Genomic DNA, 21674 nt, shown 5'->3' with positions numbered 1-21674 from the left:
AATCAGAGCAGTGTGGGGTTTTAAAAGCAGAACACAAGTTTATTTACAATCAAGTTTTTATGGGCAGCTGAATAAATAAAAACTTTGCCCCATGTACTCTAATTCCCCTCTGCAGAAAGTGTCTGTGCGAAAGGCTGGGTTAGAGGGAGCCTGTCAGCCCAGCTCCCCCAACCCAGCCCCTCCAAAGAACACACTTCCATGGTAAAACACTATCGGGAAAGAAGAAAATAAAGTGCAAATAAAAAGGCAATAAAACGCTGGTGGCTTGTCTTGAGGCCCAGATGATGTGGAAAGGTTTGGCTGGATAAGGATATGCCAGGTAGCTCACACTCAGACACATCATGGTTCAGGGTGCCAGAACAGGGACAGAGCTCAGACACCGCTCCGTACCACAGAGGGCTCCAGCGCAAACGGGAATATTGCACGTGTGCTCAGGAACGGGGCAAGTGGCCTGGAATTGCCAGCACCAAAACAATGCATTTGGGATTTGATGCCACTGCTCCCCTGGGTACTGACAGCCGCCAGGACAGGACGGATGAACAGAAAAAGGAACCAAACGTCTGTATTCCAGGACTGAAGTCACAGGATTACTACATTCCTCATCACTGCAGCACAACTCCTAGGACAACCTCACCAAGCTTAGCTCTCTCCTCACACCAACTAATCAAACTGCCTGTGGTATAAAAAGATTAAAAAACCTCCTATTTTGTGATGCCCAAGCTGTTGAAGGGCATTTCAGCACAAGGGTGCAGAAGTCCCGAAGAACAAACAAACCGTTGCCTCAAGAACCGATACACAGAGTTCACAGGATAGTGCTGGAGAGCCTGTGCCAGGATCAGAACAGATCTAAAATGAGCTGATGACTCAAAGGCAGAGCTGTCAGAGCCATGGGAGACCCTCTTTAAAAGCTGTTCCAACACTTCAAACTGCCTAGGACGTGTTTCAGGATCTTCTCACCCCATGCCTGAACTAGGCCACCAGAACAGAACACAGGAGACAGAACATGCTTTAAGTCAGCACACACAATGACTTCTTTCCAAAGTTTCCACCTCAGAAGTGCTGTAGATACATTTGTGTGACAGGATATTTGGCACAGCTGTCTGGTGAGGAATCCCGCTAGTATCTTCAGCTCCACGTGGTGCATAGATACTGCAAGTAAAGGCATGACTAAGTAGCATTCTCCATCTACAACAGCTAATCCCACTCTGAGTCCAAGTGCCACAGTGCAGTTTTGGCCATGAGAAGTCTCTGACTCAGGCTCCTTTCTCCATTGCTTTAGAACTTCCCTCTGGAAAGCAAAGCCCATGTGCTTGTCCATATCCTGACTCTGGATGGATGTGGGCTCGGGTCTCCATGCTGTGCAGGCACGGAGCAGCACCAGCACACTCAGCCTCTCACCCTCCGGCAGTCAGAACTCAGCCCACAGCACAGCCTTGTTTCCTTTGTCCACACTGACCACGTGGGCACCCGATGGTGACCACGTGACTGCATTGATAGAAGAACTGAAAAGGAAGGCAAGAGTCAGTTTAAAAAAAGCTGAATTCCACAACAGCACTTGGCACTGGAATGAAATACTGTAATACTCTTATTGCCAATTAAAAAACCCACTTTCTCACATCTCAAGAGACTGGGCTTTTAATAAGTCTGAGGGAGGTACAATTTCTTCAAAACATTTGGAATGCACTTTACTAGAATCACATATCAGTTTAACAAGATAACAACACATCTAATCTAATTCAATCTAGAAAATACTGCCATGAATCCACAAAGACTTTGCATATTAATTATTCTCACATGCCAATAAAAGTTGTAAAGCTGTACAACTCCAACTTCTTGCTAGCTCAGCAAGATCCACAACCCAGATCCCCAGCCTAGGCTGCATGTCCCACTTCCCTCACCTGTGATGCTTTGCAAGCGTCCTCTCCAATTTCCCAGTAAGCACATTCCAGATGTAGAGGGCCCCATCAGCTGAGCCAGCAGCCACATAGTTACCATCAGGGCTGTCACATCAGACCAGGTGCAACAGGCAAAGAACAATTTGCAAGTCAGCAATTTTCAGCTCACATCATCATTCCACCCACAACTTCCTAAGCAAGCAACTTGGCATTAAATAGTCTTTTAGTGTTATCACCTGCTAATACTAAGAGGTGAAAGCACTTTGAAATCAGAGCAATTCCAAGAAATTGGATCAGTATTTACAGATACACTCTGGCTTGACCAAGAGGTAACCTGGGACAAATTACAAACTCTGCTCCGTTTTTCTAGCTGTAACTGGGGACCACTGCAGTCAAGCACCAGGAATCACTCAGTTTAGCTGGGGAAAGGTTTATCAGGTATCTTGTTTATGTCTGACCTTACCTGAACACAACTCTTGTCCAGTCAGAGCCACATTTGAATCCCTGGGCACTGGAAAGTTAGAATCACATCACTGTTAACTCATTTATGAGAAGAGATACTAAAGACAATGTTAAGGATTTCTGTATGGTTTAGAATAAACGCCAGCATCCCTTTATCCCAATTCATGTTTCTCATACACCTTTCTCTCAATGGCACCTGAAGAAATTCTTTCCTTTAGAACACAGACTTCTAAGCCTAGCTGCCTTCTTTAAAGAGAAACATGAGAAGATCCATTAGAGCAGATCTTTGCTGTTTCTAGACATTCTAGAGAACTTTGCCATATAGAAAAGCAAAGTGAGGAGACTGCTGTCCCACAGAGGTCCTGGAAACCACTCCAGCACTAAGGATAACCCACAATACAAGGTCCTGAAATTCACAGTGCTCCTGTGAGGAATGCACTCACCTGAAGGTCTGCTTGACAGCACTGACCCGCAGATCAATGATCTTGAGCAGATCATCACGGGAACAGGTCAGAAGCTCTGTTCGCTCCGGGTTCAGGTCCAGAGCTGTGATTCTTCCAAACAGCTCCAGTTCTTTTACTATGCTTTCAGTCCTAAAGACAGAAAGGGGAAAGAAAAAGAAAAAAGACAGCTGTGAACTAGGGTCCAGAAGCCAAACCAGCGCATCAAAACTTTGACTTGTCCCAGTGCGGAAGAGATGAAAAAGGATTACTGGTTTATTCTTACATTTTGTTTCTTTCCCAAGCTAGATCCCACCTTGGGGACAGCATTTCCAGCAAACAGTTAAGACACTACTTTCCTCACAACCCCACCCTAGAACAGCAAGTACTGAACAATGAAAAATACTTCCCAGCAAGTATGCTGTCTTTCCAGAAAAGAAATGGCATCCCCCAAAAAAAAAACAAAAAAAAAAACCCCAACAAAAGGCCCACAAATTTATAATATAGCCTAAAAAGAGTAACAAAAGTCTCTTTAATAGCTTTTTGTTGCTTTTGTAACAGTCTCCCCAGCTAGCAAGTTCAGGAAAAAGAGTTCCCTGCTTCAGATTAACCTGACAGTAAACCCATAACCACTAATACACCATAACCTCTGCTACAATAGTTTTACCTGATATCCCAGAAACGAATTTTCTTATCAAAATGTCCACTCATTACACACTGCTCAGTACACACGATGTCATTGCAGCTAGATCCTGCAAACACTGTTTTTATACCTAAAAAGGAGAAACCAATGGTGACATGCTTAAATTCACATTGTCCAAACTGATGAAAACTGAGACAGAATATAATTCCCAAACCCTTCCCCCACCATACAGTGGCAACACAGAGCAGTGCCCAAGGAGTGGCACAGGACAAACAGTCTTAAAATAATCCTGATTAAGTCTTCAACCTCTCTGCCCTTTCTCAATCTCCTTTGCCAGGACTTGAAAGGTTCCCATGACAGCTGCTTTACTTCCACTTCATATTTAGCCAGCTATAATTTGCTACTATTAAACAACATGAATCTGTCTCCTTGACCTATGTTTGCAATTCAGGTATCAAGGTAACTTTGACTCTCAAATGCTCTCTCAGTACAAGCAGGTTTAAGAGCCCCAGTAGGAGAAAAAACAAGGAAAGAAGGTGTTGCTCCCAAAGAAAAACCCGGATCCTAGCAACTCCTTCATTTGAGATGCTGAAATTTTTGGTATGTTTCCAAGAGACACTTCCATCCACCTCCGAGTTAAAAACCTGGCCTGGCTCCAAGTTATTAGTGGAAGACTAAAATACCCATTCCCAGACTGGTAAACAAAGACCACTCCCAAAACCAGCTGCTCTCAGTGTAATGGCATTAACAGTGCTTCCTGCACACACAGGATTTCTTATTCCAGTTAACAGGCAGAAAGAATTCACTTACTTAAAGAATAACACAAAATGGGATGACTCCTAGCTTTTTCTATTTTTATACTGGCGAAAAGATTCAATAATTGATCTGACACCAGACTGCCAGGAGCATTCAGCAGAAGCACAAAGCCTGAATGAAAGGATGAAAGGTGGAATTTAAGCTTCCTTACAAACTTTGCTGCGGAGGTCCCAGAGCTTGAGGGTCCGGTCGTGACTTCCCGAAACAATCCGTGCATTGTCCAGCAGGAACTTGGCTGACAGAACTTTACCACTGTGACCTGTAAGGGTGTGCTGGCGACACAAGATTGACATGGTCAAACTGAGGATTTCCACTTTCTCAAATTGTAATTTGCATGTCTCCTGCTTTGCTTGGCAGAAAAAACATCTATTGCAGGTAAACAGAGATCACTATTGAGTAGGAGTGTTAATTATCAGAGTCCAGCCTGGAGCTGGGAAACACAGGTCACCTTTTGCTGCAGTTTCTCCAGTTACTCAGGAACCTGCCAGCTCCTTCCTCAACACTCTGTACACCTACATTTCCTGGACAGATGGCAATTGCAACACAGCCTTGCAGGACAATCCAGGGGTTAAAGCATGCTGAAAATGGAAATTGTGCCTTTCTGCTTTCATATGGAGCTTCCCTCGAGGACACAAGAGGGTATCAAGTCTCAATTGTTATTACATCTTAAAGCCTGAAAGCTGAGACAACCAGGGATTTCAGAAAAACTCCCTACAGCAGCTTCTTTAAATGCAGAAGGAGGCTCTCACATGAACCACATTCACTTAGAATTGCTCAACATTTACATACTAAATCACCAAAAAAACAATGAATTACTTTAGTAAGACTGATGAAAAACAAGACAAATCTTTGTAGATAGTTAAGATTTTTTTAAAAAATACTCAACAGAATATCAAATTACACAAAGCAATCTGGGCTTGGGGAAACACAAAATAAAAGCCCTTAAGAATGGAAAGAAATTGGAGCTAAGTTTGGGAAAAAAAACCCCAAAACATCATCCCAAAAAGACCACCTTGTCTTGAGAAAGGAACACAAACTCCAGCAAGGAGGATCTATCTTCCACTCTGCATCTCCCTTCTGCCCTTGCTGCACAGACATCACAAGCAGCTGTTATGTTTAGGCAGGGAGTTTTGGCACAGTTTAGTGATTTCAGCTTTAGAACATCCTGCTTATGTGCAAACCATGGAGAGTCCACAGTGCTCACACTTGAAACAGAGAGGACTATTTCATTTTGGAAACAATGAGTGCACTCCAAAGAATTACAGGAAGATTATGTGAATGCCTGCAGGTGTAACTAACCTTTTGCAGTGAGTAATCTGTCTGCTAAACTTGTATTCACTATAATCCACATCCAATAGTAGGTTTTGCAGCCAAGGAGAAGGTGCAAAAGAACTGATACTCTTCACTTTCCTGAGACTTGACATGCCCACACTGAGAACTACCCAATGAATTACAGGGCATCTGCTGGTTATAACCAACACTGAAATGTCAGAAGATCTGAACATCACAGTAGTACCTTACTAAAATAAGAAGTTGAGGAAAAGTGTACCTAGGAAATGACAATTTAAAAAGGCTCTTGGAAAGCTGTGAAACTTTTCTTCTGGTCTCTCAAAGGATTATTTTCAAATCAGAGCCAACTGTTAGAGAAGAATACAAGTACAAAGTACTTGGGAGGAAAGGAGGAACCTTTCAAAAGACACTGAGGATGATGTGCAGTATGTTGAGGCTTGCTGCCTTGGTCAGCCAGGCAGAGGGCTCCTTTTCAAGAATGCTGCTCCCGACTTAAAACAAAAGTCCCTCTTTATCTTCTGCAAAGCCCTTTTCATCAGCCTGTCCTTTGAGAGAGGCTGAAACATTGAGGTGGCTCTCCATAAATCATAAGAAGCATTTGAAGTTCCCCAGAGGGGTACAAAAAAGTGTGCACACACTTTATGTGGCAAGGTTTTTCTAGTGGGGGGTTGTGTTGGGAAAATACACAGTAACTGGAGCTTCCTGCAAGGCTGTGTGGAGATCAACACAGTATTTTAGGTCTTGCTGTGAAGACCTTCAAGAGATAAAGAACCTCTCAACAAAAGGAACTATTAAAAGTGTCTGTAAATGCCCAACTTCCAAAACTGCCATGTACCCATTAAACAAAACAGAGAATACAAGACAGAAAAAACTCCTTTGCCTAGCAAGACTCACCCGTAATCGATTGTCATCAACTGTCCAGATTCTGCTGGCAAAGTCATTTGAAGCAGCTAAGAGGTAAGAACCCTGTAAACACAAGATTCCTTTCAAATTCCTTCTGCTAGTTGATATGCAAACCAAATTAAAATATTTCCATTAAAACCATATTAGTGCTATTTTGTCAAGGGAAAAAAGGAATAAAACCAAAACCACAGCAGCAAATGCCAGTATGGAAAGCTAATGTAAGCCTCACCAAAAGGCTGTGGCACCTGCTTCTCCCCAAAATGGAAGGGTTTGTACATGGCTATATTAGATTATAAAAAGAATAATATGTACCAATTATAACAATAACCAGACCAGAAAAAGGACATTCATCTTTCCCTCCTACAAGAAAATGCATTCTACCCTCATCTGTTGTGGGGTTGCTTTCCTCTTTTTTATTTGTTTTTTTTTTATTTTCTCACAGGAAAAAAGCCCTGCATCATCTACCTCCACTGCTTAGAAAGGTCTCAGAGTGGAATTAGCCTGATTCTTGCCATTTTTGTTAAAATTCTAGCATTTTAAGTTAAGATCTCAAAAATTAAATCTGCCTGAGGAGAGAGAAATTGACTTGTTTGTGGCTTAAAGGCTTAGGGCTTTCACAGGTCACCCATGATGGAGAATGGCCACCACAAAATTTATGCTTGCACTCCTGTCCATCACAAAATACTTTCCTGAATCCTTGTAACCCTTTGGTATCTCATCCAGGCAATTCTCACAGCAAGTGTGTTCAAGCAACTTGCCAAACCTCAGGACTAGTTTCTCCTGCAGATTAACAGCACATCTCTAATGAGCTGGTCAGTGTCCAAAAGAAGGATCCTCTTGGGTGTGTATCATAATTTAGCACAGAGAATCACCAAATGGCAGAAATCATATCAGCTTTGTGCTATGGAAGAGGTCTCAGCAGAAAAGTCAGATCACATGTCCAGTTAGACCAATCCAAGACCCCAAACTCCTTCAAGCAGGACTGTTGGATGCTGATCTCAGTCATGCCTCCAATGCTCCAGGTGAACATGACCTGAGCACATCTCACACTGTCAGCAAACACTCTGCCAGCCACACCATTGCTCTGCCATGGCTGGGGAGAAACTGCTGGGAGAAGAGGGCATGGAACTGCAAGTCTTGGGATAATCAGACCTTTTACTATTCATCACAGACCTCAGTAAAGCACATATGGAAAAGAAAAACTTGACAGAAATAAAGCCTCAGTGTATTTGCTTCTTCTGTGCTGTTATGCCAGATTCAGTGGAATGCTAATTTTTTACTTTAAACAAAAATCCATACCAGCCAATGTCTGAGCTGCATATCATCATCTGAATTGTAAGGCAAGGATCAGAATTACAGACTGCATCTTTTCAAATACAGGTCTATTGTACAATTTCAGCTACTTTCATGTTTTAACTCATTTCTTAGGTAACTTCAATTAGAATGGAAACAATAGTAGAGAACAACATAATTCCATTCATTTATTCCCAACTACAAACAGTGGACATTGCACAGATACTCACAGCACTATCAAACTCTATGCTTGTAATCCCAGCGTTACTGCCAGAGAGGGAACCTTTGGGCTCACACCTATCTGCACAGAGAAAGATGAACAAAAACTTGAGTAATGGATTAGAGTTGCCACAAAATGACCCAAAAAATGAATTCTTTTAGCATCCCACCATGCCCCAAAGCAAAAAGGTTTACCTCCCAAGACTTCCCAAAGCTTAACCCTCCGGTCCATGCCTCCTGTTGCTAATAACCGGGAGCCAGGGCTGAACTGCACCGCGTTCACCTCCCCATCATGTGCATCCTGAGGAGGGCAAGGAACACAACAGGCACCCAAAAGGGAATTAGCACACACCCATAACCCACAGAGCAGAAAGCTACACAACTTGAAGGTTACACAGAATCACAGCTGTGCGTCTTTCAGAGGAAATAAAACCACAGACTGGAATTCTGCTGTGGCTGGTGGTGCACAGACAGCAAAAGGGCCGATCCATATCTGAAGGAAAAACAAAGGCACATCAAAAAAAAAAAAACAGCAGCAAGGACTCAGCAGCAATAACAAACTACCAAAAGCCTTAGAATGCTTCCTTAAGATTAGGGTCTTAAGTCACACCAGAATAAAGAAAATTAGGAAAGGACAGGACAAAAAACAGTAACAGCTGAAGTGCTGTAGAAGGAAAGTAACTTTTCATTCCTCCATCTAGAGACAGCCATGGGACATGATCCAATCACTTCATGCAACCATGGAACACTCAAGTCAGGCTTGGGTTAAGCAAGTCTGCTAGGAAACAGCACAGCAGATGCACTGCATTCACTGGGTGTGCTGGTGATTCTGCAGCACATGTGTGACAGCACCTGCTTGCAGAGGATGTGGGCTGAAGCTGTGCCTCCTCTCTGCAGATGCAGTGACCCCTCCCAGCACCCCTGCTTCTCACAGCCTAACGTTCTGAATACTTGAACTTTTAAAACCTATGCTAATTTTAATAATAATTCATTTTTTATTCCTCTATTCATTTCATAGCTTTACACTACTTATCTACACAGTATTACCACCACAACTGTAATTCATTTTAAGTATTTTCAGGACACGCTCTTTCAAAACCAGCTTTCCTGGAAACCTGTATTTTTATGGAATTTGTTGCTTGAATGTAGTCTGCCAGCTCATATTTAAGGCTAATCACACTTCAAATCTGGTCTTTCTGCAAATGCAGAGGAGCCATTCACAGCAAAACTGGTGAAAGGCCTTGCCTAGAAGCTATACCTGAAGTGACTGCCTTTTCCACCTCCTACTTGCCTCTCCAAAGGTGAGCCCAGTCTGCTCCCTGCATTGGCCCAACCTCTGCCACAGAGCCCTTGCATTAATTCCTACAATGCTCTGCCAGACCTAGACATGTCTTGACCCTCCACCTGGGCTCAAAACACTGAGCTAAAGCCTAACACCTCCTCACCTGATGTCCCCCATTCAAGCCAGCTCCAGCTGCCATTTCAGTCATGACCCTGCTCTCACCTGAGGTGACACTGCCACTCCCTCCATCCACAACTTCCACTAGAGAATATGGTAGCAGGGCAGACAAGACTATACATGCTTCCCTGCTGTAATGAGCCCCACTGATACTCTGGATGAAGAAAATCAGTCATTTAATATCCATGAAAAACCCACATCCAGCTCTGGAGTGCCTAAAAAAGCTCCAGAGGCATATTCAAACCAGCAGCTGCATTACAAGACACCTTCCTTTCAGTCACAAGACAATGACTTGCACAGAAATTTAGGTTTGGCTTTGTGAGGCCAAGGAACACATAAAGGAGGTCTCAGCTTGAAAACCTTTGATCATGCACAGCCAGTGAGAACACCCCATCACCACGAGCTCCTCTTCACCAGGTTTGTTGGATTACATTTGGTGCCACAACTCCTTTTTCTGTGGAGAACTGGAACTGAATTAATCCAAAACTGTCAGCAATCTCTTCCTCCACCACTGCTCTACTATGGCATGATAGAATAGGGACTGCTGGGAGCCAAAGGGTAATGGGGTGGAATTTCCCTGTGCCCTCAGAAAACTTCTTTGTCATCATCGACCTCAGTAAGACAGACATTGAGCACACTGGCTCTGAGAAACATGTGGGGTAAGAGTAAAATGGAATGGAATGAATTCTACCAAACCAAGAATTCCTTCCTGTTTGGCAGTGCTAACAGAAAGAGTCTCAGGATATCAGTTCCCACATAGGGGATTCGCTTCCTCCAAAACCAGAACACACAATGGCAGAGCAGAGAATTCCTTCTGTACTCACAAAGACACAAATGGCAGTAGTGGGCACTCTCACTTCTTTACTGGCACCTGGATGTGGCTCTGCATTGTCCTGGGGTGCAGGGAATGAGGACAGAGAACGCCTCCTGAGATGAAACAAAGCAAAAATATTTTAAAATGAGAAATGAACACTGTTTCTCTTGAATTCATCCTGCTGTCTACCTGTCAATTAACTACTCTGTACAGAAAGTAAAAAATAGGGGAAGGTGCTTTTAACATCGTTTTTTTCATTCCATCTTTCAAAAATTACATTTGTCATGTAACACTATATTCACTTGTAGCTTTAGATATTTCACAGTTCACCACATAAGTTATCTGAACTGATTACTGACCTCATTTTGGAGCAGTGTTTTAATGTTTTCAATAGGAAGGGAACATGGGACTGGCTGCAGCTCCATTGTTATGTCTAGGAAGACTCAACACCATTTCAGCACTACATCCCAGGCAGCAAAAGGCTGTGTTCCAAAGCTTGGGCTGCTCCATTTAAGCAAAGACATCCACCTACTGCAGAGCTTAGCTTAGAAGGCCTGGCTCCACTCTGGATACAAAGCACAGAACTCAACGACTTATTGTAATTAACCCTACTAAAGGAGCAAAGTGCAGTGGAAAGTAAGAGCAAACCCCATGGATTCTCTCCACAGAGAGGGGCTCATTGCCTCTCTCACTGTTGATAGTTTCTAACCAGAGTTATCAACTGCAGAATCTAATCAGCACAATGCAGGGTTCCACGTTACTTCAATGGAATACAATCACATGCTGGACTAAGAGTGGATAATGTTTTCACCTGGCAGTATCAGAAGACTGATGTCCCAAAAGGGGAGACTCAGACAGACTGGAGGGAAAGGTCAGAGGTCAGCACACGGCAAGATGGAAGAAACAGGAAGTTGAGGAGAACAAAAAAGAAAAAATAAAGAAAGGCAGAAGCTAGAAGGAAGGCTGGAAATACTTGTTTGCATTCCCTGCATCACCAAGATTTTGGTGTACATTGAAACCAATAAACAAAACAAGGAGGTGAAAGTGTTCTAACCTACCCAAAGATATTACTGATAGAGTCCAGAAGGCCTCCAGCTGGCTGGGAGAGTCGCTTACTGAAGGAGGGGAGGACAGGTTTAAACCTTGTGAATAGCTTCTCCACACAAAGATCAATACAAACACATTTCATAGCAACATGTCTCTGGAAAGACTCCCTCCCCTCAGACCCAGCCCAGAGACAGAACACCAAGGCAGGCATCAGTGCAAAAGTCATCACTAACTACAACTCAGAACACATTCTGTGGGTGAAGTTTCTTCAATGGCCCTCAACCTGTGAATTGCTGGGTTCAGATAGAACAGTCTGCCAAGTCTGAAATTTCAATCAAATTAATCCATGATGTCACATAACTACCTCCTCTTACTTTCCACTCACTGCTATTTTAGAGAAAGAACAAGATGCATTTAATCTAGGTGAAAATTATTTTCAGCACTTCAGATAAACCCAGCTATTTGCAAATAGCTATTGCTATTGTGATATCAGTATTCACATTGATATCTTGTAGAGTAATGGAGGCATAAAACAACAGGCATTGTGGTAGCCACATTATTAACTATATCGTTTTTAAATATTCGTTTTCGAGATTAAACAAAGATTTCTCAGGCACTAGGGTAATTCAGTCAAAACAGCAAAGGAAAACCAGCACATCTAAAGCATGGCAACAGAGAGTACAGCACATGAGCTTCCTACTGCTCTGCTAGAAGCACTAAACTGTGTTCCATCTAAAGGCAACCAGAAACCTAAGCTACATTCCCAACACTGTTGCAGCTCTACTGTGCCCCGTGCTCTCCCTCAGTGCCACGCTACAGGAACCTCCTGGTCACACACCTGGACGTCCGGCTGACAGCTCGCACCGGAGAGGTTTCCTCAGCTGTGTCTGAGGTTTCATCCGCAAGCACTTCGATGTCATCATCCCTGCTGAAGTGAGAGAAAACACCTCCTTTTCAATCAGGCTCTGACAGCAGCAACTGACAGGATGGCACAGTTCCAGGGCCTGTCAGTTCCACGGCCAGCACACCCCAGGTTTCTGGAGCTGCAGCAACACACGGGTAGACCCAGATAACACACACTGATGAAACTGTCAGAGATGTAATTCAACACACAGTGTCTGAAAACAGATATAGACAGCAACTAAATTTCAGGATTTTTCCTTCCAGCTGCCAATTCTACTCCCTGACAGCAGGGCTGGATTTCCACATCCCCTTTTTCTGTTTTCAGACCTCCTTTTCAGATTCTCTTTAATACAGGCATCCTATTTCAGCCTGTAGTACTAACTACACGCAGCATTGTAACAACCCACCACATGAGCAAGGCTTCACTACAGAGTGAATGATACTTGCTGGAGCAGTTACAGAACAACAAAAGCATGAGTTACTGCAAGACAAAGTACAGGTGATATCAGCACCTTTTTTGCTGTTTCAAAACAAGCAAGTGTTAAAGAAAACACAAGAGGTTAATTGAATTTTCCTGCTTCACCTACACCAAGGACACCCTAATACTTTCTACACTGTTGTAATTCAGGTACAGCACTATTAAGTGTGAGAGCTGGTTTTGCTCACTCCATTTAAGTGTTGGTGGTCAGCTGAACACAATGTGAGATTCCAACCCATGTACAATAAATTAATTCAGCTAAATTACTCAGCTAGTGCTGAAGATTTCTCCCATTAGTCACCATGGTCTCTGACAGCCTAGTATTTTTCCCTTCATGATGATTTTTCCTCCACTGCTGATTTTGCAGGACAAACTATTTTTAAACACACTTTACTAATGCCATTTGACTGAAGAGAAGTTTAAACTCAGCATTTAAATAACCAAATTGTGCCATCAGATAACACTCAACTGCAAAAGCATTTAAAAGGACGAAAACAACTAATCTCTCATTTCAGAATATAGTTGCACTTTAAATTATAAGATTTTGGAGGAGAGTATACATGAAAAGACTATAGAAAATATATTCACTTGATTGAACGTATCAAGCTTGTGGTTCAAGAAAATACTATCAAGTTCTGCTAATATTCATTTTTAAAAACAAAGTTTCTGCTATTAAAACTATATGTAGCAAAAGAACTTTCCAGGTTAACAATATATTTTTAAGTGAATATAAACACCAGGGCACACCCCCTGAAATGGGGCAGTTTTTCCCTTCAGTAAGCAGCCCATTTACACAACACAAACTCTCCAACTATAAAATCAAGAAGAAATCAAGGCCATCTCTGAAGCAGAGTTTGAGTAGTATACAGAAGCAATTATGCTATCAGGTGTCTCATACTCCCTTCCCACCTGCCCCTCTTCCTCTCCTGGCCTTTTGCACAGCCTCCCTTCCAGAGGGATGCACTGCTTCCCTCCTTTGCAAGGGCTTGCAGCACAGCACTTAATGGGAGTCTGTGATGTGAACATAAAGAGAAAAGACCTGCAGAAAAAGCCTGCAGGCTGCTCTGGCACCGCTCAGCAGGGCCCAGGCACAGAGCATCAGATGCAGCAGTTCTAGGGTGGGCAAACACAAACAGCCTGATCAGCCCAGCTCGGAGCACCCACAGCTCCCACTGCTCCCTGCAGCCCCTGATCCCACAGCAGAGAGCCAAACACAGCAGGGCAACAACAAGGGACTAGAGGGATTCTCTTCATCTTGCCAGGTAATGTACTCCACTGGTTTTCCCTCAGACAATAAATCCCTGCCAGTATGGAAGCCAGGTATTTTCACCCAGGTTAATTCACTTAGTACCTGTTCCTACAGGAAATCTTTGAGCATGTTTATAGTCTAACATTTTTAAATCCAGGCATCTCCAGAGTAATTGTTTCATTACTTCACTGTTTGATGAAAAACTATCTTAAAGACCAAAGGCACACATCTCGATATGAAAACATTTTTGTAACAACATCTATTGACCATATGAACCATTCCTGGGACTTAAAGTCCAAGCATCTATTTTCAGTCCTAAAAAAGCTCCTTATTATGTAAGTTCAGGTAGGGAGAGTTACTGCACATTTCTGACTTTACACAAGAAGTGCCAACACTCCTCTACATCACCCAGTTTAGGAGTAACAAAGGTACCATTTATCATGCTTCTGCATAAACCTGAGGCACAAACTGATGAAAGAGACTGTAAACCAAGACTGCTTACGGTTCAACAGGCAAGGGTTCTTTGGCAGCTTCTGCCAGCTCCTTCTGCAGTCTGGCCTGGCGTCTCCTAAGAAAGAGAACCCAAGGTTATTAAGAAAGAAAGAAAAAAATCAACATTTTCTTAATCCCATTCCAAAGGCTACTCTGTACAGTTTTAATGGGCCTCATAGGATTAAAAAAAAATAAAAAAAAATCAGTCCCCTGCTCTAGTTTTATCCTGCTTTTCATGATACTCTGAGCAGAAGAGGCAGTTTTCTTATTGTGAATAGCAAAAGACAAGATCACTCAAGTGAGGCAATGAGGCAAAGTGAACCTATAGCCCTTTACGATCCATATGAATACGCACTACCTTGGAGGGTAAGAACTTGTCAAAGTAATGATTATGTTAGCGAAGCTAATACAAAACTGCCAGCTACTGTGAGACTTGTAATATAGGTCAGTCTCCAGGTATCATTAGCTGGCAAGTAAGCTGAAGCAATTCAGAAGAAAAATTATTTTGCAAGGAAAAAAAGCCTTTTTTAAAAAAATTACTTTTGCAGTAAGTTTTATATCACTCATGGCAGATGCTCATTCTAGAGGAATGCAAAAAACTGGAGTTAGTCAAGTCAAAAAAGGATAAAACTAGGAGCAGGATAAGATGCAATATGAACAAGAGAAGTCCAAATATAATACCAGCAGAACCCCACAGTTTCTATCTGTTTTATGATCTTCAGCACACAGTTAAATGTTGCTGAAGAAACAAAAGAACACATTTTATTCATTTAAAAGACAGGAATGTTTTAACACAGTGTCAGTCTGTGTTAGCTGGAAAAAGTTCTGGACTCTCACTGTGTTATGCAATAATCGAGATCTCAGAGGTCAAAGCTAAATCTGGTTTTATCCTATGCACTCATAACTGAAAAACATACCAGTTTTATCAAACAAAGGTCATGGATCTCACCTTGAATCCTTTTCATTTTCTGCATTCAAACGATTGGCTTCTTGTGCTTTCTCTGCCATCCAACGTGAGACCAGCTCCTGGTTGTCCTCAGTAGTTTTCCTTAGTTTCTCCTCCAAGGCATTGAAGGTGATCTGGAGAGCATCATATTCATCTTTCAGTGTCTGATTAGCTCGCTCAAGATCTTGCAGTTTGCTACGCAATTCCTGGCACTCTGTTTCCAGTTCAGAAATCTTTTGCAAATACTCTGCAATCCTGGAATGGCAACAAAACATACAAAACATGAGGACCTCCTTTGGGACCTGTGCCATCTTCCTCTTGCTGTTTGCACAACGCCTCACAAAGGCATTTTTAGCCCCGGGCTAAGACTCCTAGAGAATATTATAACTCCAATAAAGAACTCCATCAGAAGTCTGGTCACTGACAAAACAGCTCTTACTCACTTGGCTTCATTCATCTGCATCTCTTTGTCCTTCTGCTGCATTTGGTTGTTTAAATCAATTACAGACTGGGCCAGCTGGAGAGAGGAGAAAATTTCATTACAAACTGCAGGGATGTTAGTGGATAACATACTGAGCAGCCTTCAGTGCAAGCACAGACTAATCTAGCATTAAAAGCATGGATCACACATTTCAGGTATTTTTTTACCCCAGCTTTCTATGCAGATCTGCTACACAGATCATTAAATCAGAGAATCCACTTTCAAAAATAAATTGTCAAGAAGCTGCTGTCCTTTGCTGTCTCATTCTCTTCCCTCGAAAAGCTTCATTAACAGTCAGACCAAACAGAATGTATATTAGAAGAAATTTTAGTAGTGGAAAAATCAATACAGAATTTAAAAATTGTCAAGTAAGTAAACAAATGAGTACTGACAACCAAGAAACAAATCATCCTGTTAGGGCCAGGACAGCCATTTCAGGAGACACACAGCTCTCACTGAGAACACAGGTGCCACCAAGAGTTTCCTCACAGAGGAAGTAGCTGGTGGAGTGCCTGCAGAGCACAGAGAGGCAAAGGCCAATGCTGCCAAGCTGCAGCTGCCAGCTCATACCTTACCCAGCAGCACGGCCTCAGCTGCCCAGGAAGAAGGGAGACTGATCTCTGGGAAGAGTGCCTGCCTGTGTAAGTGGTTTTAGGACACCAGGCTGGAAGCAAAGAAACTATTCTGAGCGCCCTAATCACTTGGTGCACACCTCCCAGAGAAAACAGTCTCCTCTTTGGAAAGCTCAGAACTGCTGACACTGGAGCTTCTTCATTCCCCACCTCCAGTGGAGCATGATCAAAGGAGCATTTTCCAGGCCATTCATACCTTTTCCCTATGAAAGTGTGCAGTCCCATTCAGGTTTCAGACTCATTCAGTCCACTGCTGTGCTTTTATAAACCAAATTCTGCTGTTGAAATTCCCTATCTCCTGGTCAAAAAAAACCCCCAAAATAAAATCCAAGAGGTCTGGCTTTTCCTCTCCTCCAGGCCCAAGTGAGAATGTTACAGAACTCCTGGGCTCTGAACCAGCATTCCCTTTCCAGCTTAGCACTGTGGCTCTTTCAATCTTGGCTGGTGCTGCAAAGGGAGACCAGTGAAACCACACACAGCCCCCTATGCCCCACTCACTCTAAGTCTTTTCAGGTTACTAGAGTCATATACAGCTCTGTGGCCCAGATCAGTTCCTTCCTCCTCTAATACAGCTAAGAACCTATTAATGAAGCAGAAAACTCAGCACTTAATAATCATGCTATGCTGACAATAGAAGCTCTCATCTCCTGGTGACAGTATTACAGACCAGCCTGTGTCTGGTTGGTTTTAATCATCAGAAATTGGGGAAGCTTAAAAAGACTCTAGATGAAAGGAGGAAAAAATGATGATTAATGAGCCTGGTAAAATCATGGTCAGGCTCCCAAAAGGCCACACATGGACCACAGAGCACATAAGACTTTCCAACCTCGCCACGTTTCTTGTGCAGCTCAGTCAGCTCCTCCTGGTGCTTTATCTTCAGCTGGGCCAGCTCCTGCAGCTGAGCGTCGTTCCATGTGCTATCGTGTCCTGGGCTGCAACAGGACAGAGAAGAACAAGACATGTCCCAAACTACAATCCAGTTCTTTCTGTGCCTTTGCCAGGTCCAGACATTGCCTCCTTTGGAAGCTCTGTACACCAGGGACACAGGTGATTCATAACAAACCAAATCACACAGGACTGGAAAGTTACATCTCCTGAGCACTAGATTCACTTTTTGTACATTTCTAAACCAGTATTCAAACTCCAAGGGAAGATAACTAGCTTTGTTTAAATTTGCTTGAAGATGACTGAGTCTTAGAAGTACAGTCTCTAAAATCTGGAAAAAATTACAAATATTTTACCACCCTGATTTGTTCTGGAGGGAGGTGGTAGAACTTGAAGATGCAAGATGGAGAGAGTACAGAACCAAAAGCCAGGAAACCAAGGGAGTATTCCCAGGCCCTCGGGTTTACAGTCTCAGGTGTGACAAGTCACTCCTCCATTGGCCTGACTATACTCTTTTTGTGCCTAAGTTTTCAAGTGGTTACTAACTGTGTTTTTCAACACTATTACTGTGAGATAATCTCGAATTTTTACATATAAGAACATTTATATCACCCTCTGCCCCAAACAACTATGGAATGTAACATTTATCACTTGTGTCTCTGAAAACACAGAGGCAGGAGCAGAGAAAACCAAGTTTTTTTAAAGTATATACACACAGACTCTGAGCACATTATCAGCTGTATTTTGAATTACAGCTTCTTAAAAAATCATAATTTTAATTCAAACATCATTATATCAGACAAACAGAACAAGGTAATTGCATCCCTTTCTGCAGTCATTTTGTGTTGTAAAGTTCAGGGAGAAACAGAAATCCATCCAAATGTCTCACAGTGATATCAGTAACCTAATGCTCTTCTAAAGAAACAATCAACCAACTCCTCACTGAACTAATGCTGCACTAACTGCATTTCCAAAAAATTGTGTGCAAACAGACAAGAAGCCAAGTCCTGTGGTAATATCCAACACATCCTATAGCTCCACTCACACATACCCCTACAGCCAGCACTAGATCCTACTCCTTGACCCTGAGGGAAGTAAACACACCTTTCTTCAGCTATCTAGGATGAGAAAAGTCATTTTGTTTCAAAAACCTGTCATATACTGAGCACAGTACCAGAGTTCAGCTGACTGTTTACTTTCAGATGCTGCTTCTGTGTCTTTCTTCTCATCCACATTTGGTCCAGCCTCATCTCTTAAGACATGGCATTCAGTCAGAACACAATTCCCATAAACTGAAATGGTTCAAGACAGCTACAGCCATCACAAAGCTTTTAAGAACTTTTACATGGGTGTTAACATCAGCCTGCTGGAGCTTTGCCTGCAATTCCTGTAAACCCAGGAGGAAACTTCTTCCCTCTCTGCTATACTGATTTGTTTTGTATCCAATTGTACATGCTCATACAACTCCCTGCTCCAGAGGGGTTCTGGTTTCAGGCCAAGAGCAAAAAGAACCTCAATAGAGAAAGCAATTTTTACAGAAGTAGGAATTCTGAGCTCCTTGGCCCTGCCTTCTCTTCAGGTACACTGAGGGCAGAGCTGGCCAGCCCTCACCTGGAACAGACAGGCTGTCCAAGGGACACTTCTGGCACACAGGTTTGCTGTGCAAACACCAGCAGAACCAGCAGCACAACCCCTGCCTTCAGCACAAGTGCTACTCCAGCTTAGGGACAAAGCTTCCCAAGAAATCCTATTAAAAAGCAGGCACAAAACACCTTCCTTTTGGCATCTGGAGCTTACTTAGGACTGACACTTTGCAATCATAGTTTATTTCTGTTCTCCTCTTTCATGTGATGACACAGATTGAAAGAAATGAAGTCATTAAACCAGTCTATACTCAATAGGAAGAGCAGAAAACACTGTAAGTGTTCAAGGCAAACAGACCAGGAGCAGCAGCTCATTGTGGTCCACATCTGTTCCATGAGTTTGTGATAAATCAGCTTCCTTCCCAAACCTGGCCAGATCTTTCTGTACCACATACTCTAAACCTATTGTAACTTCATCATAGGCTTAGACACAGCTATAAGTTATATTCAGTCCACCAGAATTTAAGTTTTTTGTGTGCCAAGTCACTGTAGGAGTTGTTTGTGTGAGGCATCAAACAGGTTTAGGTTACAAGGTGTACAACAAACAGCAGCTGACAAAAAAGGAGTGTTACATACCTGATCTCATGTCTGCTCTGTATGTCATATTTTTCTGCTTGAAGTTTATCAGCCAGCACTGCATGAAGGTCTGACTTCTCCAGCAGCTTGTTATCTGCAGGAGCAAAAAGTGCACTTAAGACAAGCAGAAAGCAAATCCAGAGTCCCATCTTCTCCTGCCTAGATCACTAGCTGTGATCTAGACCCTTCAATTACTGTGACACAGCCAAATGCTACATGAGCCTCCACCACATCACTGTGTTCTCCCTCCTCTTTGATCTTAACAGGTTAAGGCACCATCCCCCTACAACCCCACGAGGAACTCCTCGTTAATCCAGGCACTGTGTGGGACTGGTCTTATGAAAGCTTAATAGAGAAAGAGAGAGCAACTTCTCAGGTGCATGGCTATCTGCTAAAACAGAGTAGTTCAAAGTTCACACTCTGCAGATCCCCAAAGGACAGCAACCAGGAGAACAGGCCTGGCAGACAGGCCAAACTCAGCTCTGCTGTTTGTTTTCTCTCACAGTGTGTGGGACCCCCCTGCCATCCTGACACAGCTGAGGCAGGAGAGGGGTGGGCAGGAAAGCCCTGAACAGAGAGTGCTGGAGCCTGGATGGCTCCAAATTTTACAAAAGACCATGAGCAGGGTCAATAGCACCATTGTTCTCGGTTCCACAAGCAACTGGGCGGGAATTGTGCAGACAATTCAGACATTCAATCACTGTCCAGAGCACAAAGCGCTCCAGCCCCTCAGAGAACTGAAACAACTACTTCTTTTCCCCGATAAAGCAGAAACTCCAGCTTTCCTGTTATTACAGATATGTCCCAAACAATCCCGTGAAAATGGCTCGCCCGAGGCCCCTGGGACCCTGTACCAACACGGCTTTCCTACTTTTGAAGAAGAGGAGAAATCCCAGAATGATTCGGGCTGGAAAGAAGCACAGCGGGTCCCCAGGTCCCAGCTCCCTGCTCAAGCAGGGTCATGCCATAGCACAGAGCACCAGTGAATCAAGTTCTGGAAAACCTCTAGAGAGGAAGACTCCACACCCTCCCCACTGAGCAGTCTCCCTGCACATACTGATGGGCATCGGTGAGGGAGAAGAGAAGCGCTACTTCGGCCGCGCCCCCGCCGGGCCCCGCTTACACTGGGCGATGATCTCCTCGAACGCCTGGCGCTGCAGCCGGTCCCGCCGCCGCAGCTCCTCCGCGATGTGCCGCTTCCAGGGGGGGAAGCCGGCGGCGCGCAGCCCCGACGCCATCTCGGCGGCAGGCCGGGGCGGAGCGGGCTGGGGCGGGCAGATCGGGCGGGGCGGGGGTCAGAGAGGCGGCGGGAGCGCGGGGAGGCGGCGGGAGCCCCCTCAGAGCCAGGCCCGGGCCCGCGGCCGCGCCCCCACACCCGCCATGGCGCCGCGCTACGTCAGGGGCCCTCGCGTCTGTGCGGCGCGCCGCGACCGCGACACAGGCTGCCCTGCCACTGCCTGACGCCGCCCGCCCGCCTCCGGCGCCGCCGAGCCCAGCAGCGGTGCCCCCAGGCCGGATGGCGCCGCGCGAGATCGCGCTGAGAAAGCGGAGGCGGTTTCAGCCTCAGGCGGGAGAACAGGCACTTTCTGAGGCGAGGAGGCCCCGCGCCGCGCCATTTTGTGCCCTTCGTGCAGGCGCCATCTTGAGAGCGGCCCTGCGCCCACGTTGAGCACGGCAATGCCGCCATCTTGAGAGTGGCCAACCAGCCATGTTGGAGCAGCGCATGCGCACAGACTGCCCGCGGGCACAGCGCTCGCAGCTCCGTGTCCCCGCAGGGCTGGCAGCACTGTGTCGTGCCAGTGGCACCGGCGGGGCTTTGGTGAGGTGAAGGGCTGGTGCCCGTGTGACAGCGGGACTGTCCGGCCGCCACGCCTCTGCCTGCCGCTGTTAAATCACGGGTGTTACTGTGAGCGAACATTAGACATTTATTAAGGGAGAGCAAGAGAGCAGAGAGAATGTTGTACTACACTATGCAAATATCACACCTGCAGTGCCATTTGTTGAGTGTCTTTGTGCTCTTTCCCCCCTTTACAGACACCACGCTCGTCGCCTGCCAGGGGAATCACAGAATAACGGGATGCGGTCAGGCTGGGAGGGCCCACAGTGGC

At 44.4% G+C, this 21674-nt stretch overlaps 1 protein-coding gene and 2 non-coding genes across 11 annotated transcripts; all 3 read right to left on the bottom strand.

The window, feature by feature from the left end:
* Positions 1-13: 13 nt before the first annotated feature.
* On the bottom strand, positions 14-20991 carry ATG16L1 (autophagy related 16 like 1). 9 transcript variants are annotated; one of them, XM_005495126.4, is made up of 19 exons: positions 20690-20991; positions 19567-19660; positions 17289-17394; positions 15793-15866; positions 15353-15604; positions 14414-14479; positions 12120-12206; positions 11293-11349; positions 11046-11093; positions 10245-10347; positions 8157-8262; positions 7973-8043; positions 6441-6512; positions 4408-4528; positions 3465-3570; positions 2801-2950; positions 2359-2406; positions 1899-2000; positions 14-1502 (listed from the first exon to the last, which is right to left on the bottom strand). In XM_005495126.4, the coding sequence occupies exons 1-19, from the start codon at positions 20802-20804 to the stop codon at positions 1409-1411; spliced, it is 1872 nt and encodes a 623-aa protein (XP_005495183.1). In that variant the 5' UTR covers positions 20805-20991; the 3' UTR covers positions 14-1408. The 9 variants fall into 9 exon arrangements, with proteins under 9 accessions (XP_005495183.1, XP_074403121.1, XP_074403125.1 ...); XM_074547020.1 differs by having other exon boundaries at positions 12120-12209; positions 20690-20990; XM_074547024.1 differs by having other exon boundaries at positions 12120-12209; positions 20624-20741.
* LOC113460275 (small Cajal body-specific RNA 6) lies at positions 7361-7623 on the bottom strand. The gene has a single exon (XR_003382080.2).
* LOC113460276 (small Cajal body-specific RNA 6) lies at positions 9764-10033 on the bottom strand. Its single transcript, XR_003382081.1, has one exon.
* Positions 20992-21674: the final 683 nt, after the last annotated feature.

This window comes from Zonotrichia albicollis, chromosome 9, assembly GCF_047830755.1.
Source record: "Zonotrichia albicollis isolate bZonAlb1 chromosome 9, bZonAlb1.hap1, whole genome shotgun sequence".
In the NCBI taxonomy this organism is placed as follows: domain Eukaryota; kingdom Metazoa; phylum Chordata; class Aves; order Passeriformes; family Passerellidae; genus Zonotrichia; species Zonotrichia albicollis.
Note: the sequence above shows the minus strand (reverse complement) of the source record. Positions and strands in the feature narration are given on the sequence as shown.

Excerpts from the sequence above, each read along its gene's own strand:
- ATG16L1 (XM_074547020.1), bottom strand. The coding sequence starts at position 20,804 with ATGGCGTCGGGGCTGCGCGCCGCCGGCTTCCCCCCCTGGAAGCGGCAC. Across the intron at positions 8,263-10,244 it reads CTACTGCCATTTGTGTCTTT|GATGCACATGATGGGGAGGT; the intron begins GTGAGTACAGAA and ends TGCCCTCCTCAG. Across the intron at positions 1,503-1,898 it reads ACGCTTGCAAAGCATCACAG|TTCTTCTATCAATGCAGTCA; the intron begins GTGAGGGAAGTG and ends CTTCCTTTTCAG.